Raw genomic sequence first — 18285 nt, forward strand, 5'->3', positions numbered from 1 at the left:
AAGCCCCTGTGGACCCTGGTTAAGAACCACAAGGGGATGTGAGATCACAGGCTCCCTGAGCTGGAAGGAAGCCTCACAGAGATGGAGAGCCTGGCCACTTCAGCTGGGCTCTCCCTGGGGCCACCCCACCCCCCAGTTCCCACCCTGACCCACACCCTTTCCTATTTACAACCAGACGAAGGCAGCCTGCACGCTGACTCACGCTTGGCTCAGGCCAAGCCATTGTTCTGGGGTGGAGGGGAGTAAGAGTGAGGAACAGTAGCCCAAAGGAGATGGGGGATGTCAACTACACAAGAGACCCAAGACAGTGACACTCAGACATCCAGCAAGACTGGCATGCCAGGCTGAGAGATGGCAAGGGAGTAATCAGGGTGGTAACATCAGCATACTACACTGAAATGCCCACAGGACACTGGACACTCACCCCGCAGTGTCCCAGACATGCAGGCACATGCAGCCTGGTGCACATTCCAGACCTTTTACAGACCAGGGAGCCAACTGGTCCTGCAGACAGAGTCCCACCCAGGGAGAGACACACACACGTACCACACACCTGCCATGCCCAAATCAGCCTCACCACAGCAAGTCTTCATAGAGTCTTCTTTGTCTGGCTGTAATACATACACTCAGACACACACACAGATATATCAGTCCTCCAAGCAATCTTACATACTGACACCTGGGTCTGCCTGTTGGCCTCTTTCTCTTCTGTGATGCGTGAGCGCATGATGTTCACGCACATCAATCACAGAGTCTTGTCTGTTTCCTATACGCGTGCCTTCATACACATATACGTGCATTCCATACACCAGACATCCAAGCAGTCTTGAATATCTAGTGGTGTCTGGCTACCTCTTTCCCTTACATACACACACACACACGCAGACACACACACACACACACACACACACGCAGACACACACACTGTCATAGAGTCTCAAAGTGCTATACATTCATCATTCAGCCTCAATGCCGCTTCGTGGAATTCTTTGTTTCTTACTCTCAAACCCTTACGGACACCCAGCTCAGTCTCACAAACAGTGTACATAACCTTGAACAGCACAGCAACACCAAAGTCTTTCCTACACACAAGAGGACACACAAACGTCTTTTTGGAATCACTATGTCATGCAGTTTGTATCTCGGTCTCTCCTGCTCTTTCCTGAACACACACATACATAGATAAAGATAATTCATCCAGTCCTGCCCAAGTATACGCAAGTACACACACACACTCACCCAAACAGCCTCACAGATGTACTCACACTGGCCAGTCAGTGTCACCCAGAGTCTCTCTCCCATACACATATATGCCAACATCACCCACAGTTAGCTTCTTTTTCTTGCTGCCCCCCCAGTACACACTGACACACACACACACACACACACACACACACACACACACACACACACACACACATACACACCATGAGGATGACCAACTCAGAACCACAGCCAATATCTGGAGAATCTCCAGTAAAGGCACCCACCCTACCCACCTTTCTCCATCCCCGTCTCCACTCTTCCACAAGTTACCTTTGACCTACTCTGCTCTTCCCTATCCACACCCATGCCCTCCCCCACCCCCAGCCCTCCATCTGGTGGGTCCAGGCAGGCACTCAGGCCTCTCTCCTGTCTCCCCCATCCCCCAGCCCTTCCCCATCCTCTCCAAAAGCCCAGAGGCCATCGCTGCAGGCTTTCAGGGGTTGCCATAGCAACGGGGCCTCGTCCCTCGTCCCCCTGGGGGTGGGCTGAGGACCCGGCCAGCCACACCGATAAGGGGGTTCCAGTTACTGTGGCAACCGTTGCAGGCCTGAGCTCTCGGCTTCTAGAAGGTGGGGGGAGTGTTGAGTGAGTGAATGGTTGCCACAGCAACCGAAAGCCGGCAAGGACTGGGAAGAGGCAGCTGAGCCCTGTCTCCCTTGCCCAGGGCTGCTGTGGGCATCGCAAAGCACTTAAGCATCATTCTTCCATCCCTGGGGGTTGTTTTCAGGGAGGGAGAGGAAGTGCAGATAATGAAACAGGGATTCCACTCACTCTCCCAGCTACCCATCAAGGCCTGGGAGCCCATGCCAGCTTGCCCAGACTTACCATGTGACCTGGGGCTACTCAGATCCACTCTCTGGACCTCAGTTTTCTCTTTCCTTTAAATGGGACCTGTCTCTCAGGAGTGCCCCTTTTCCTATCTGATGAGTGTGCCCTCTTTCTTCCTTCCTCCACAGGAACCACAGAGCGAGTATGCCTGGTACAGGGCACAGCAGAGGCCTTGAATGCTGTGCACAGCTTTATTGCTGAGAAGGTCCGAGAAATCCCACAAGCAATGACCAAGCCTGAGGTGGTCAACATCCTTCAACCACAAACCACAATGAACCCTGACAGAGCCAAGCAGGTTAGCAGGGCCAGAGACTGTGTTTCTGTAAAGCTGGTGGGGTTCTGGGAGAAGATAATTCTTCCACATCACTGGACTGCAATGGACGTTCAATGGGATAATGGCTATAAAACGTTTATCAATCAAATGCATAGTAACTCCACTACTGGGGAGTCAGCCTAAGGACTCCAGACATCTTAGGGTGATCTGATTCAGAGAGTAAAGGTCTGGGAGAATCTGACCCAGACCCCCTTCCTTATACCTCCTTCCTGGATTCTCTAGATCCTCTTTCCCTTCCACCTCATCCCGCTGTCTTTCCAAAACCATCTGCTTCCCACTTCCTGTTCTCACTGGAAGTAACCTCAGTAATACCTCATCTACATACAGAAGAGTTTAGAAATGGCCTCTGGTACTTCATCTCTCCGTTAACTACTGAATAGGAGTGGCCACCATTTTGGAGAAATGGTGTTTCCTTAGGGAGAGAGGGGCAGGTCTCTGTAAGGAGGATGGCAGAGCCTCTTGGGTTATGGGGGGTGGCGTAGGGACTTGGCAAGGAGCAGATCCAATCACTTTACAGGCCTCTCCAATTGCCAGGACCACCGTGGGTACCAGACAAGGTGGGCTTGCATTAAAGCCCTTGGCAGCGCGGTCCTGACTGGCTACGGATCCAAGGAGGAGGAGAACGCGGGGTTGGCTGCAGTAAATTCCCTGTTTTCTCTCCCCTTCTCAGCTCCCATATACATGAGCACACGATGCAAAGAGACAAGAAGTCCTGGGCAGACGGACAGCCCTCTTGTGAGGGTTCCTTAACGTCTGCCTAAAAGCAGAAGAGAGAGGGCCTCGGTAAAATGAAGCTGGAATTGTTGGGAATTCTTGTGGCTCTGAGGTGAGGTAGACCACGGGCCTGAGTCCCTCCAAGCTCGTGGGGAAACGGTGGCAGAAAACCCCGGAAGAATGCTGCAGAGCGGAGCATTCCCAAAAAAGACTGCGGGCTTGGGGCTTGGAGCGCGGCTGCTGTCCTTGGTGCTGAAGCAGCTCCGCTCCTTGCGCCCTGCCAGGCCTCTTCTGAATCCCTTCCTATCACAGGCCACAGCTTACCCAGTTTACACGAGGCGAGGGTATTGCCTCCTCCCTCCGCCTTGGTCGTGGCCACAAGGGGCTCCGGGTTCATCAAGAGTTTGTACGTGTTACAGGGAAAATGGGGTCAGCACCATCTGTGCCTGAGCTTCCCACCCCACCCCCTAAGCCACAGAACTCTGACTTAGTGGAGTCGAAAGGTTACAGAACCAGGATTTTTCTCTGCCTTATTACTCGTGGGCTCCAAAGAATAAGAAAGATGATGGCTGAAGGCTCAGGCTCCGGAGTCAGATGTTGAGTTGAATTTTACTCTGATAACTTCTTACCTGAGTGAACTTGAGCAAGTGACCTGATTTCTTCATATAAAATGAGGTTTATTATGGTAACTACTTAAGAGTGATGGTTAGCATTCATTAATGTTTGAAAAGCACTTAGCATGTATGCCTAAGGCATAGAAAGTTCTCCAAAAATGTTAGCTGTTGTTACGGGATTTTCTACTCAGGAGGCAGGTCTGTTCCCTATTTGCCTTGGATTTGCTGTGTTACTCTGCTTCTTCCCTTCTGTGTACCTCAGGTTCCCTTCATTTACAGTGGGGAAGCCGGGCCAAACCAGGGATTATAAATTGCAATGCCTCCAGGATTCAGAAATGGAACATAAACGATTGGGGACTGTGGCCTCATCATAGAGATATAATACCCTCCCTAAAGGGGGAAGCTCAGCATGACTTGATTCTTGCCCTTTGCGAATGTGGACGTAGTGTTACCACATCTTCCACATTTTTCGAAAGAAGTCCAAAATATTTTAAAATAATTGATTTTTCAAGGTTGGCTTAGTTTTTAAACTGCTGTGTGGCTGTGGGCTGGCTCTGGCTAGAGCATCACCAGTTTGCCACCTCTGGGCTAGACCAGTGGTTTTCAGCCCTGGTTGGTATCTGAATCATCTAGGTAGCTTAAAACACAGATTTCTCAGGGGAGGGTATAGATCAGTGGTAGAGCCCATGCTTAGCATGCACAAGGTCCTGGGTTCAATCCCCAGTACCTCCATTTAAATAAAAAAGTAAATAAGTAAGTAAATAAATAAATAAACCCAATCCCCCCAAAAACAAATAAGAAAACAAAACAAAACAAAAAACCCTGCAGCCTGGAGCCAGTGAATCAGAATTCCTGGGGAGAAGGCCTGGGAATCTTAACATGGACTGTGGCCTGGGATAAGATCCTGGCACTACTATTCACTATCTCTGTGACTCTAAGCGAGTTCCTTACCTCTCTGTGCCCCTGTTTCCCAATCTATAAAATGTGATAATCATAATACCTGCCTTGTAGGGTTGTTGCCAAGATTAAGTAAGCTACTATATGGAAGTATTTAGAAAAGTGTCTGGCATGTGGTATGCTAGCAGCTACTGGGCTGCTGCTACTGTTGTTGTTGTTGTTACTATTATTTTTAAATCTCCAGACTTGCAACCCCCTGGGGCAGGTGTTCTCTGAGGTCTTTCTGGCTCTAAAACTCCTATAATTCTGTGGCTCTGTGATTCCAACATTCTAAACATATATTATTCTTAGAATCTACTGTTCTGACATCCTGGGACTCCAGGATTCTATTGAACTGCACCTGCAGATCTCTCTAAGATGCTGTGGTTCTGCGATCTGGGCCGATCATGAAGGCCACTACTGTTTTCTGAGGGCTTCCCATGTGCCAGGCAGTAGAAGGTCACTTCAGTCATTCAGTATTCCCAATATTTGTATAGGGTAGCTGTGGTTTTGTTAGTTTCAGAGATGAGGAAACAAGTACAGAGGAAACATTTCTGGGTGAACACTGTTCCTTGGATGAAAAGGTTCCATCCTTCCCCCATTGCTCTGAAATGCTGTATCACATACTAAATACCCCTTTACTCTTAGGTCTGATTTTGTACATTCTTCTGTTCTATCCCCTTGACTTGTCAGACTTCTTTTTTTCCTAATGATTTCTTCAAAATAACAGCTGTTTTGAAATATAATCCACATACTGTATGGTTCATTATTTTTAAATGTAAAATTCAGTGGTTTCAGTATAATCACAGAGTTGCACATTGATCATCACTATCTAATTCCAAAACATTTTCACCACCCCAAAAAGAAGCCCCATACCCATCAACAGTTCCTCTCCATTCCCCTAGTCCTCTCCCTCTCCACCCCCTTCCCACCACTAGTCTGCTTTTAGTGTCTATGGATTTGCCTATTCTGAATAGTTTACATAAGTTGAGTGCTATTTCTGTGGCATTTTGTGTCTGGCTTCTTTCCCTTAGTATATAATGTCTTCAAGATTCATCCATATTATAGCATATATCAAAACTCCATTTCTGGTGGGGAAGCTATAGCTCAGTGGTAGAGTGCGTGCTTAGCATGCACAAGGTCCTGGGTTTGATCCCCAGTACTCCCATTAAATAAATAAACCTAATCCCCCCCCCTTTTTTTTTTTAAACTCCATTCCTTTTTGTGGTCAAATAACATTTCATTGTAAGGATATACCACATTTTGTTTGTCTGTTCATGGCTTGATAGAAATTTGGGTTGTTTCTACTTTTTAGCTATTATGAATAATGGTGGTGATGAACATATATGTGGACATATGTTTTCAATTCTCTGGGGTATGTACCTAGGGTGGAATTTCTGGGTCACATGATCTATGACTTTTATGTATATTAACTTTTTTGAAGAACTGCCAGACTTTTTTCCCAAGTGGCTATACCACAGATGTGGGATTTAAATCCAGGTCTGCTCATGGGGATAACAATGACAACCATTTCTTGACCACCTACTATGGGTACATATTAATTGCATGCTCTCATGGCACCCAATGCTTGGCACATAGTAGGTGCTCAGCAAATGTTGCTGGTTTGAATGCATGGATGATGACATGCTCACAGGGACCAAGCAGAAACATAACTGAGGGGAGGCAGCTCGGTATAACCTGGCAGTGGTAGGCACTGCATGTCACCTGAAGGGCAGCCATGCACAGTTCTAGCTGACTGTGGCCGTGGTTGAATTTCTAACTCATCATTTCATTCATGATCTCTGTTAGACCTCACAGTAATCCTATGGAGGAGATATGACTATCCCCATTTTACAGATGAGAAAACTGAGTTTCAAAGAGATTATGTCCCTTGCCCAGCATCAGTGATGGTGCCAGGACTTGAACCTGAGCAGATGTCTCCAGAGTCCAAGGCAGCTTTTCAGGGATTTGTGTGCACAGATTGCAGTCTGGTGGCCTCGCTACTGCACAGTGGTTCTCACACAGTTTTAAGTGATTGCCAACATTTAGAAACTAGGATGCTTCACATTTTACAAGTCAGAATTTCCAGTTAGTCTATAAAACTCATATCAGGCTGAGTTTGGCTACCTAAATTCATATACACAAACACCCCACCACCACCACTAGGTGAGCCACACCTCCACTCAGTCCCATTCCTGCTTGGTCCTTTGGGCATGTCATCATCCATTTTTCATCCATCCATTCATTCACCCACCCTTTGCTGAGTATGTGCCAGGCACTCCTCTAGGCACTGAGAACCCAGTAGTAAGCAATACAGATGGAAATCTCTGTCCCTGTGGATCTAAAATTCTTTCATGGGAAGCAGAAAATAAACAAGTAAATAAATAGAATATGTAGGATGTCAGAGAGTGAAACTACTAAGAAGAAAAAACAGAGAAAGAAAGGAAATACTGGGGTTTTTTTTTCTCTTAATATTTTATTTGGAAAATGTTTAAAGAACAAGACAATGAACTCCGTCTACACTGCACTTAGATTCACCGATTGTTAGCATCTGCTTCATCTCCACAAACACACACATACACACATGGTTTTTTGTTTCTTTTTTCCTGATCCATTTGAAAATAAGTTGTAGGCCTCATGATTCTTCACTCCTAAATATTTCAGCATGTATCTCCCAAGAACAAGGACAGTCTCCTGTATTATTATGTTACTATTATCACTCCTATAAAAATTAATACTAAATTTGTAATATTATTTAATAAAAAGTCCATATTCAGATTTCCCCAAAATAGCTTTTATATCTCTAGAACATTTTTTATTAATGATTCTTTAAGTGTTCATGCATTGCATTTGGTGGTTATACCTCAGTAATCTTTTTTTTTTTTTCAACTTTTTTGGGGGGAGGTGTAGGAAATTAGGTTTATTTATTTATTTTTAGTGGCAGTACTGGGGATTGAGCCCAAGACCCTGTGCATGCTGAGCATGCGCTCTACCACTTTAGCTATACCCTCCCCCCTCAGTAATCTCTTTTAATCTAGCATAGTCTGGGGTATATTTTTGAAGGTAGAGCCAGCAGAATTGCTGATTGGATGTTGCTTGTAAAGGGAAGAGAGGACTCGTAAGAGTTGGGCCTGAGTGGTGGATGGATCCATCTTCCATCTACTGAAATGAGGAAGACCATGGCAGAAGCGCTTTTGAAGAGGAAGATGAGGAGTCAATTTTGGACTTTATGTTTGGAATGTCCACTCAACATCATACTAGAGATGTGAGGTTGGTGGTTACAAGTCTAGAGGTGTCGATGCTGGAGACATAAACACGTAGACAAGCTTTGATCATCGGGTGGTTAGGGAAGGTCTCTCTGAGGAGGTGCATTTGTGCAAAGACCTGAATGGAGAGAGGGATGAGCCGCCTTTTCTAGGGAAGAGCATTCCAGATGAGGGAACAGCAGGTGCAAAGGCCCTGAGTCTGGGCCAAGCTGATCAAGTTGGAGGAACTGGAGGGAATCTGATATGTCTGCCGTGGAGTTAGCAAGGGACAGGGAAGAGTGAAGTCAGAGCAGTATCAGAAAACAGCATGTAGAGTTCTCAGCCCTGTCACACCTGATGTCCCCTTTCTCCTGCAAATATTTTCGCATGCCCACTTTCCTCTCTGAAATAATGTATATGTAATATGTATATATATGTATATATATATAAATAAACATAGCTACATCTGTAAGATTTTTAACAGTTTTATTGAGATATAATTCACATAAATGCAATTGACCCATTTCAAGTGTGCAGTTCCATGGCTTTATTATATTCAGACTTGGGCATCCACCACCACAGTCAATTTTAGAACATTTCATTTCCTCAAAAGGAAATCTTGATCCCCTTAGCTATCACCCCTCAATCCTCCCAGCTCCCTCCACCCCTGCTCTAAGCCACCACTAATCTACTTTGTCTCTATAGATTTGCCTATTCTGAACATTCATATAAATGGAATTATACAATCTGTGGTCTTTTGCGCCTGACTTCCTTCACATAATGTTTTCTAGGTTCATCCATGTGGTAGCATGCATCCTTACTTTGTTTGTTTAGACTGATTGCCCGTGGAGGGTATAGCTCAGTGGTAGAGCACGTGCTTAAGCACACATGAGGTCCTGGGTGCAATCCCCAGTACCTCCAATAAATATATAAATAAATCTAATTACCTCCCCACCCAAAAAGTTTAGATGATAAATTGATTGCCAGATAATATTCCATTGTATGGATGTACATCTTCTATATCCCATAAGACTTTTTTAAATAAAGGAGAAGTGAATGGAAGTTGATTTGCTAGAAAGTAAGATGAATTTTAATATGTAAATGCTCAGCCCGGAGACCACAGTAGAAGAAATCATGAAATAGTCAGCTGCTCACACCTAACGTGGCCTGAGTGAGACAAGCATGGTGATCCAGAGCAGAGTACTGGATTTAAGTTTTACACATGGCATTACTACCGATGCCACAGTTTTCTCAAATGGTGAATGACTCTTGGTAAAGTTGAGAACCAAAGTACAATCATCCCTCGATTTACTGAGAGTTACATTCCTGGAAATTTCAGTAGATCTTTAAACCGTGCCAAAATAAACAAAAACAAAAACAAAACTTGGTACTTACATGTATCAGAAGGTTGGGAGATTTGGAAATAGACTTTCACCAACATGAATGTTACAGGGGACATTCAAAAGTCATACAGGACCTGGGACGGTTCTTCATTGTGAGAATCTGACTCTCAAGTTGCAGGTGCAGACATCCGGGTCCCTGCTCACTGAATGCCCGCATCTGCCCCCAGGTACTATGACAACCAAAACAACTCCAACAATTTCTCAAACACCCCTGGGGTCTGGCTTGCAGGTGGAAAGGAGAGGCAGAGATAAGAGCTTCAGAGAGTAGAATCCACTAGTCTAAGGGGAACGCGGGAAGGATTGAGAAGGAGGAATTTATGTGTAGAAATGCTCTTGGAGATGTGAAAGGAGACATCTGGTTTTGAAATATCCCCACTGGAATTAACTGATCAGCTTTGTAGCTGCAAAGGATGGGCTGCCCTATAACCTGAAAGGGGGACCATCATACTTAAGTGACCAGTTTTCTCCGTCTTAGCTGTAAGGTTTTGTTACCGTCATTTTACAGATAAGACAACTGTATTAGATTACAAGGGCTGTGTAACAAAGTACATGAACTGGGTGGCTTAAACAAATTCATTTTCTCGTAATTCTGAAGACTACAGATCCAAGTTCAAGGTGTCAACAGAGTTGATTTCTTCTGAGGCCTCTATCCTTGTCTTTAGTCGGCCATCTCCTCCCTGTGTCCTCACATGGTCTTCCCCCGTGTATGTCCGTGCCCTAATCTCCTCTTCTTACAAGGACTCTAACCATATTGGGTAGGGGCCCACCCTAATGACCTCGTTGAACCTTCAAGGCCTCTTTAAAGACCCTGTCTCCAAGGGGGAGGCTGTAGCTCAGTGGTAGAGCTTGTGCCTCGCATGCACGAGGTCCTGGATTCAGTCTCCAATGCCTCCATTAAAAAAACAGAACCTTAATAACAAAGACCCAATCTCCAAATACAGAATGTGACAAATACATCCATATTCTGAGGTACTAGGGTTAGGACTTTGACATGTGAACTGGAGAGTGGGGAGGGGGCAGCAATTCAGCCCATAACAATAACAAAAGTGTGGTTGAGTGAGGTGACCACACCATAGAGCAGGGAGCACAATGGAGTGGAACCCATGAGGCTGGGTTTCAGTTCTTTCCCTGTCTGGGTGACCTTGGGGCAAGTCCTTTCATCTCCTAGGCCTCGAGTGGCTCATCTGTAAAGTGAGACTTGTGAGGCCTTTTCTAGGGGGCTGCGAGTCAGACTCAATGTAAGAAAAGGGCGTGGGCACCAAGGCAAGCTTGGAGTAGGGGTCCAAGAGGGCCCCTACTGGGTCAGTCATTAAGCTTTGAAGTGCTGGAGGGAAGGGAGGTCCTAGAGGTCCCAGGGGTGTGGAACAGGGTGGCTGAGAGGCTACTGAGGGGACTTGCAGTACTAACTCATTTTTCACCAACCAATATGGAAGGTGTTCAATATTTCTAACAACCAGTAGGACCATACTGATGCATATCAAAGGGGCATACTGAGCCTGAGTTTGGACGCTTGAGAGTCAGGGTGGGAATGACTTGAGAAGGCAAGTCATAGACTAATGTGACTGTTCAGTCTCTGATGACCCTCCCTCTGGCTCCACACGCAGGCCAAGCTGATCGTCCCCAACAGCACGGCGGGCCTGATCATCGGCAAGGGGGGCGCGACGGTGAAGGCGGTGATGGAACAGTCGGGTGCTTGGGTGCAGCTGTCCCAGAAGCCAGAGGGCATCAACCTGCAGGAGCGCGTGGTGACGGTCAGCGGTGAACCGGAGCAGGTGCACAAGGCCGTGAGCGCCATCGTGCAGAAGGTACAGGAAGATCCCCAGAGCAGCAGCTGCCTGAATATCAGCTACGCCAACGTGGCCGGCCCCGTGGCCAACTCCAACCCCACCGGCTCGCCATACGCCAGCCCCGCTGATGTGCTGCCTGCCGCTGCCGCTGCCTCGGCCGCTGCCGCTTCTGGCCTGCTGGGCCCTGCGGGGTTGGCGGGCGTGGGAGCCTTCCCTGCCGCCCTGCCTGCCTTCTCAGGCACCGATCTGCTGGCCATCAGCACGGCGCTTAACACGCTGGCCAGTTACGGCTACAACACCAACTCCCTCGGCCTGGGCCTCAACTCGGCCGCAGCCTCCGGGGTCCTGGCTGCCGTGGCTGCCGGTGCCAACCCTGCCGCCGCCGCCGCTGCCAACCTCCTGGCATCCTACGCCGGTGAAGCAGGGGCCGGGCCAGCCGGAGGGGCTGCCCCACCTCCACCCCCGCCACCCGGAGCCCTGGGGTCCTTTGCCTTGGCCGCCGCCGCCAATGGCTACCTCGGGGCCGGGGCGGGTGGCGGGGCAGGCGGAGGGGGTGGCCCGCTCGTGGCCGCCGCTGCCGCCGCGGGGGCGGCTGGGGGCTTCCTGACGGCGGAGAAGTTGGCAGCTGAGAGTGCCAAGGAGCTGGTGGAGATTGCGGTGCCTGAGAACCTGGTGGGAGCCATCCTGGGCAAGGGGGGCAAGACGTTGGTGGAGTACCAGGAGCTGACAGGCGCCCGCATCCAGATCTCCAAGAAGGGAGAGTTCCTGCCAGGCACGCGGAACCGGCGGGTCACCATCACTGGCAGCCCCGCGGCCACGCAAGCCGCTCAATACCTCATCAGCCAGCGGGTCACCTACGAGCAGGGAGTGAGGGCCTCAAACCCCCAGAAGGTGGGATGAGGCCTGTGGTGTGTGCTCCCACCCGTCTCCCTGTCCCTACTCTTCCTCCTCCTGCTCCTCCTCCTCCTTCTCCTCCACCCGCCCCTAACTCCTGACCTCAGCTCGGTATAGTCCTGCTTTTCTTGGGATGGGGCTGGGGTAGGCCTGACTGCACCCCTCCTTTCTGGTAGTCATAGGCAGGATTGAGTGATGGCTGGGGATGGGGCCCAGAAGCTCCCTCCCCAGCCCTGAACTGACCCCTCCTTCCTTCCTCCCTATGCTTGACTGGGCCTGACCCTCCTCTCCCAGGGCCCAGGTCTGTGTGATATCTGTATATATTGCATTTTGTTGATTTTAATAGAAAACAAAGCGTTATTTTCTCTTTCTTTCCCTCCTTTTTTCCCCTCCCCTTTGATAAGGATTTTTTTCCCCCTTTATAAGTTTTTGTTTCCATATGGGAGGAGGGGAGGGAGCCTCTGGGTCACCTAGAATGAGGGGCCTCCCTGAAACTACACCCCACCTCTCCTGCTTCCAGCTCCAGATCTGAGGGAAATGATGGGAGGAGAGGGAGCAGAGGAGTCTGAGCTGAAATGGGGCGTTTGGAGCAGGGACCCCAGAGTTCCCAGATTTTCTCAGCTAATCTCCCCCCACTGGAGTTGCCCCTCCTAGGTGCAACTTTTCACTCTTGTTGTCAGATGGTAAAGGGGTGTGGGGGGTGTGCGGTGCTGCTGGGAATGAGGCCGGCTCTGGGATTCGGCCAGTCTGGTGGGTAAGACTCTTGCAAGAGGCTAGACCAACTTCCTGTGGCATCTCCTGTGGCTTTTCCTAGAGTAATGGGTATGAAGATCCCTGTTGTGATGTCACTGAGTCAAGTACTTTCTAGGAGTGCTTCTGGCACTCCCTGTGATGTCACAGGAAGTAGCTGCAACCAGAGGTCATGTCCTATGACGACAGGAGAGACAGGTACTTCCTATGAGGTCTCAATGAGCCTTCCTTGAAGGTTACTTCCGTGATATCATGGAGGCATGTTACTTCCTGTGATGTCATCAGGGTGACGCATGCACTTCCTGTATCGGGCCATGGCCAGTCACTTTTCCTCCTTCTCTACCCACACCCCTCTTCGGTGAGTCTTGGCTTGGGGGTCTTCCTAGGAGGAGAATAAGGGGAGGGACTTGGATCTAATCTGGAGGACTCTGAGGAAAAAGACCCACTACTGTCAGGGTCATCTCCATCCAAACACACCAAGTCCGACTCACCCGGCAGGGAAGGGTGGGAGATGATGCTAGTGAAAACCGTTAAAGACCCCCATTCCCACCCCCGCCTTTTGTGTGCATGCTTGTGTCTGCGTGGCTTTGTTTCGTAAGTCTGGTGAGCCAAATGTACGGTGGCTCTGTCAGGCCACGGTGGCCCAGGAGCGTTCAGTGAGCTATGGCAGGGTCTCTTGAGCCAGAATGCTTCGTGTGGTCTAATGTATTAGATTGACTTGTGCTTTCCAGCAAGCTGGAGTACTCTGGTGGTGTCTGATGGATCAGAATGTTTTGGTGCTCTCACCATAGGCTCTGAGGACCTAGAATGTTCTGATGAAGTCTGCCAAGCCAGGCAGCCCCGAGAGTTGGTTTGTGAGTGGCTCCCTGGGCACTGTGGCTGTGGTCAGCTCTAAGACCTTGTTGGCAGGCTGAGTTTTTGGGGCCTGATAACCCTATGGACTTAGGATAGCTGAGACCCACCTCTACCCCTGTCCATCTCCCCCTCCCCCATGGAGACCACCTCCACTTCCTCCAACCCAAGACAGGGCCCTCCGTGCCCTGGTTCCATCATCAGCATCTCTGGGGGAGGGGCACCCCATGCCCACCCTCTCCTCCAATTGTCCCCCTCCTAGGTCTTCCAGACCCTTCCTTTCTCCATGGCTTTAGGGGAATCCGGCCTCCTCGTCTCTCTCCCAAAAAAGGAGGGAAAAAAAGCCAGAGACAATTCCCGCCCTTAAAGCCTGGAAGACCCCTGCCCCTCGCTAGAGAGCCACCCCCAAATCAAAATGTGAAAATCCCTAGAAAGCAATAGCCTTCAAGGTACCTTGCACTGAATTTCCCACCCCAGCCCTTCCACCTGATGGGAGGCTGTAGCTTGGGCACTAGGGTGACTTTTTCCATGCCCTCTTCATCTCCAGGGTGGGGGGCAGACTCCATTTCCCCATCCCTCACCTCCCATTGCTGCTGCCCCCACCCCTAATCTCCAGACTGAACCCAGTTGGAGATTTGAGTGCCAAAACAATTCTTGATGTAACTTTGTACATATCTACCGTCGTTGGGGGCTCTTGGGGTCAGAGGTGGAGGTGGCCCTGTGGGCCATTGCCCCCCTTCCACCTCGCAAAAGACCTTACAGTATTTCACAGTATCTCCACCCACACGTGGGTATTGCAGTATCTAGCTGGACTATTCCCCCTACAACTGCCCAGACCCCCAGAAGGAGGGGAAGGAGCCAGGGAGAGCTGAAGTAAGGTCTGGGAGTAGGGAGGTGGGATTTGAAAGCACTCATTTGCATATCATTTGCATCCTCAGCTGCCCTTGGCTTCTCAGATGCTTTCTGTAGACCTATTTCTGGGTCCCAATCAGCAGGGTCCAGTACTCCTCTCACACAGACACGTCTCTGGAGGCTGGGCCTCTTGAAAAGTGTTCCCTTGGGGTATCTGTGTGACAGCCCCCTCCCTATTCACATTTTTGGGGGACCCCCTACCCCACCAGCCAGGGCTATATGAAAGATAGTTAGCTAGCTCAGTGAGCTAGTTCACTCACTATATTGGTGAGTGGAGAGCCACACCCCTTTTCCCATTTTACCCTAGGAAACTCACTCTCCCGTCTTCCCCATCCCTTAAAAGTCCCTTCTGCAATCTGACCTCAATCTTTTGTGCTGCAGTTTGTCCAGAGGGGACACAGATGTGGGGTCAGGGATGGGGATCATTGAAAAACCCATCACCTCTTTTTTTTTCTCCTCTTCTTCTCTGTTAGCCAATCAGATCTCAGAGACTCTGAGTGGCCTCCCTGCACCCTGCTCTTCAGCACCCAGTAGGTGCTTAATAAGTGTTTGCTGCAATGAATTGTCTCTTTGTTCTTTCCCATTTGCCCTCCAGCCCCCAACACCCCCCACCCCTAGCGCCCCAGCATTTTCCCCTTTCTGGCTCCCAATGGCTTTCTCCTTTCTCTCCCTGTGTCTTCCATTGTTACCTGTCCTGTCTCTATCTTTGTCTGTGTCTGTCTTCTCCCTCTCTTCCACTCTCAACCCCCTCCCTTACTCTGTTTCCCCGTTAATTAAAAAAAAAGTGCCAAACTTCCTTGGAACTGAGCCGCTCTAGGGGGAGGGAACCTCAGATAGAGGGGAGCAAGTGGGACCATCTCTCTTTGAGGAGGCCCCTAAGAGGCACTGAAAAAGTCTCTGGACACTTAGCTCAATTGGGTCCCCCTTCCTCAGCCCTCCTACCCCTGAGTTTTTCTTAGAATCTTTGTAAGAAAAAAAAAAGAGAGAAAAAAAAGTTCCCTTCAACTAATCCCTAATCTTTTGGATTCCCCCCAGTTTCCACCAGCCAGGGAGAACCCCACTTGCCTCCTTTGGGCAAATCTGTAGAAACTGGGGAGGGGGAGACAAACTCAACCCCTCCTCCTCTGGCCTGAGGGATGGTGCCAGCTGGATTTGAGAGAAGGACCTCAAAGCACTTATGAGAAGAAGGGGTTCAATGTGCCAAATTCACCTCCTTCATCCCCCATCTCAGGGGGTCTCTGAGCCAACCTGCCCTTCTTCCACCCTGTCCCAGCCATCTCTACATGGGTAAGGAGGCGGCACTGCAATAATTATTAAGGGATCAGAAGGCAAAGATCGGGCCATTTTTATCCGCCCTAACGCCTGCCCTGGACTTGTAGGTGGGAATTATAGGTATCCCAAATGGAGTTCGGTAAGAGTCCGCTTAATAGACGATGGGGGACCTATACTTGGAAGAATATGGTACCACTCTTCTCTAAGTGGTATTTCTTTTCCCCTTCTTCAACCCCAAACCACTCACCATCCCCTTGTTCTGTTTCTCCTGCCTATCCCTCCACCCCACGCCCTGTTTATTTTGTTTCTGATTGGTGGCCTACTACTGTTTGGAAAGTGAGTGGATTCCCCTGCGTTGATTATTGCTTTTTCAAGACTGGAATTAGAGGTTGTGATAGACTGAGCGGTGGAAAAAAAGTATTAACTAAGAGTGGCGATGAGGATGGTATTTGGGGCGTCCAGGCTGCTGACTGGGTGCACACCTATCGCCACAGCCAGTCAGGCCTTCGCTGTTAGCTGCGGACCTGCCCCCGCCGTCCAGAACCCCCAGGCAGGTTGTCGCGAAAGCCTGAAATGGATGTCACGATGGGGAGAACGGGATCGCGATGCCCAAATTCGGGTACTGCGGGCCAGGGACGCTGGTTTTACGGCTCTCGTGGAGTCGCGACACCCAGCCCTGCTATCGCGATCCCTCTCCACTGCAGTCAGCCGCCTGGACGCCTTGGTGGAGGGGGCTTCCCTCCGTTGCGCCGCTGCCGTTACGTGTCTGGTCCGTCTCAGAGCCCTCCTCCCGTTGGGTGGGGGACTGATGGGTGGCCGGGAGGGACGTGGGGAGAGTCTCGGCGAGGGTGGTGGTGGTGAAGGCGGCTGGTTTTTAACCCTTTCTCAGCCAGTCCAGGATACTCTTGCCTCACAGAGATAATTGGGGGGGACTGCCTAATCCCCCTCCCCTACCCGCTTCTTCCCCCTCCCCCACCCTCAAAACCACCAACCTCTCATCTTCTAAGTGACTCCATCACCACCGGCCACCGGGACCTGCGGCTTCATTGCTCCAGCCCGCCCCACTCGACCGTCAGACTCGCTCATCGAACTCTTTTTGATTAACCCTTTCTGTGTTCATCCCACGGAAAACTGTGTGTCCGGCGGGGGGGAGGGAGGAGGCGAGGGGCAATAGCTACCTTTCCTCCATCTCCTCCCACCGCCCATGCCTCCCCACCCGCACCCCATCCCATGCCCCAACCCCATCCCTCACCCCTCGGGTATTCCCGGCCTGGGGATAGAGACCCTTTATAAATATCTATGCTGTTTGGCTTTGTCCCTTTCAAAGGCAGGGTCAGGGGCGTGGCCTCCCCCAAGTGGAGAACTCACTCTGGCCCACTCCTTTCTGTGCCCCTCCCACTCCCCACCCCTTCACTGTAAATAGTCACTTTTGTACTGGGTTTGAGCCAGGGGTCGTGGGGAGTCATTTTTTTTTTCTTTGTGTTGGCATCTCAGGCCACTGGAGGCATGGCCCACATCCCGGTTTGATTTGGGAGAACCCCAAGATGTGTTCCCTCACCTACCCCCAGTGTTAAGGATTTCAGGATACCAGTATTACTCCTAAAGGGATGGGGACACAGATTCTCTGGCAGGGAGGTGGGAGAGGTATGAAAAGGTGTAGCCTGAAAGGATGACTCAGTTTTCCCCATCTGAGAAATGGGTTCATTCTCCAAGTTCTCTATGGAGCCCCAGTGAGAGAATGGTGGAGTCAGAGGAGTTAGAATCTCTCTTCCCTCTTTCTCTGTTTGGGACAGACAGGGGAGGAGAATGGAGGTGGAGGTAGGACTGTCTTTGGAGAAATGATTGCTAAATCCTTGTTCGGACCTTAAGCTAGTGCCTCTCAGGCGTGTTCTCTCTCTTGGAAAATGGCGAGGTAGGAACTGGAGGACCCCTAAGGCCCCTTGGGTACCCCCAATCCTTAGATTCAAAGCTCCAAGCCCAGGACTGGCCCCCTGCCTGCTGCCCAACTCCCACATTTCACTTCTTGGGCCCAGACCACCTGCCATGTGGCCATGCCTCCAGTGCTTCCATTCAACCCCCTCTAACTGATTCCTTCCATCCTCTGCGACCAGACGCTGCCCACCTCCTCCCCACCACCTCCAGAAGCTCCTGGCTGGGGCCCACTGCCCTCTCCTCTCCCCCTCCCCCCATTACCATGCCTGGGCCATGCCCACCCCCCACCCACCCCCACCTACCCCCCCAGTGTCCGTCGTGTGACCTAGTGCACCATGTATTAGCTTCCATGGTCCCCACCCCGGCCCCCACCACACCCCTCCCCCCCACTTCTCCCTCGGCGACTTCACCTTTTTTTGCCGCGATAAACGCCATCTCAGCATCTGTGTCTAATGTTGTCTTTTTTGCTTGACATCACACACTCCTTCTTAACCCATCCCCTTCCCTCTTCCTCTTCCCCGCACCTCCACCCTCATCCTGAATTCT

General features: G+C 50.0%; 1 protein-coding gene across 2 annotated transcripts in view; it reads left to right on the forward strand.

Moving 5' to 3' along the window:
• Positions 1 to 17216, forward strand: part of NOVA2 (NOVA alternative splicing regulator 2) — a 31745-nt gene extending 14529 nt beyond the window's left edge. For both annotated transcript variants that reach the window (XM_074369390.1, XM_074369391.1), the window contains exons 3-4: positions 2223 to 2389; positions 10945 to 17216. In XM_074369390.1, coding sequence (XP_074225491.1) covers positions 2223 to 2389; positions 10945 to 12027 — 1250 coding nt within the window. In that variant the 3' untranslated portion in view covers positions 12028 to 17216. The remainder of the gene's footprint in view (positions 1 to 2222; positions 2390 to 10944) is intronic.
• Positions 17217 to 18285: the final 1069 nt, after the last annotated feature.

Source organism: Camelus bactrianus, chromosome 9, assembly GCF_048773025.1.
Source record: "Camelus bactrianus isolate YW-2024 breed Bactrian camel chromosome 9, ASM4877302v1, whole genome shotgun sequence".
NCBI lineage: Eukaryota > Metazoa > Chordata > Mammalia > Artiodactyla > Camelidae > Camelus > Camelus bactrianus.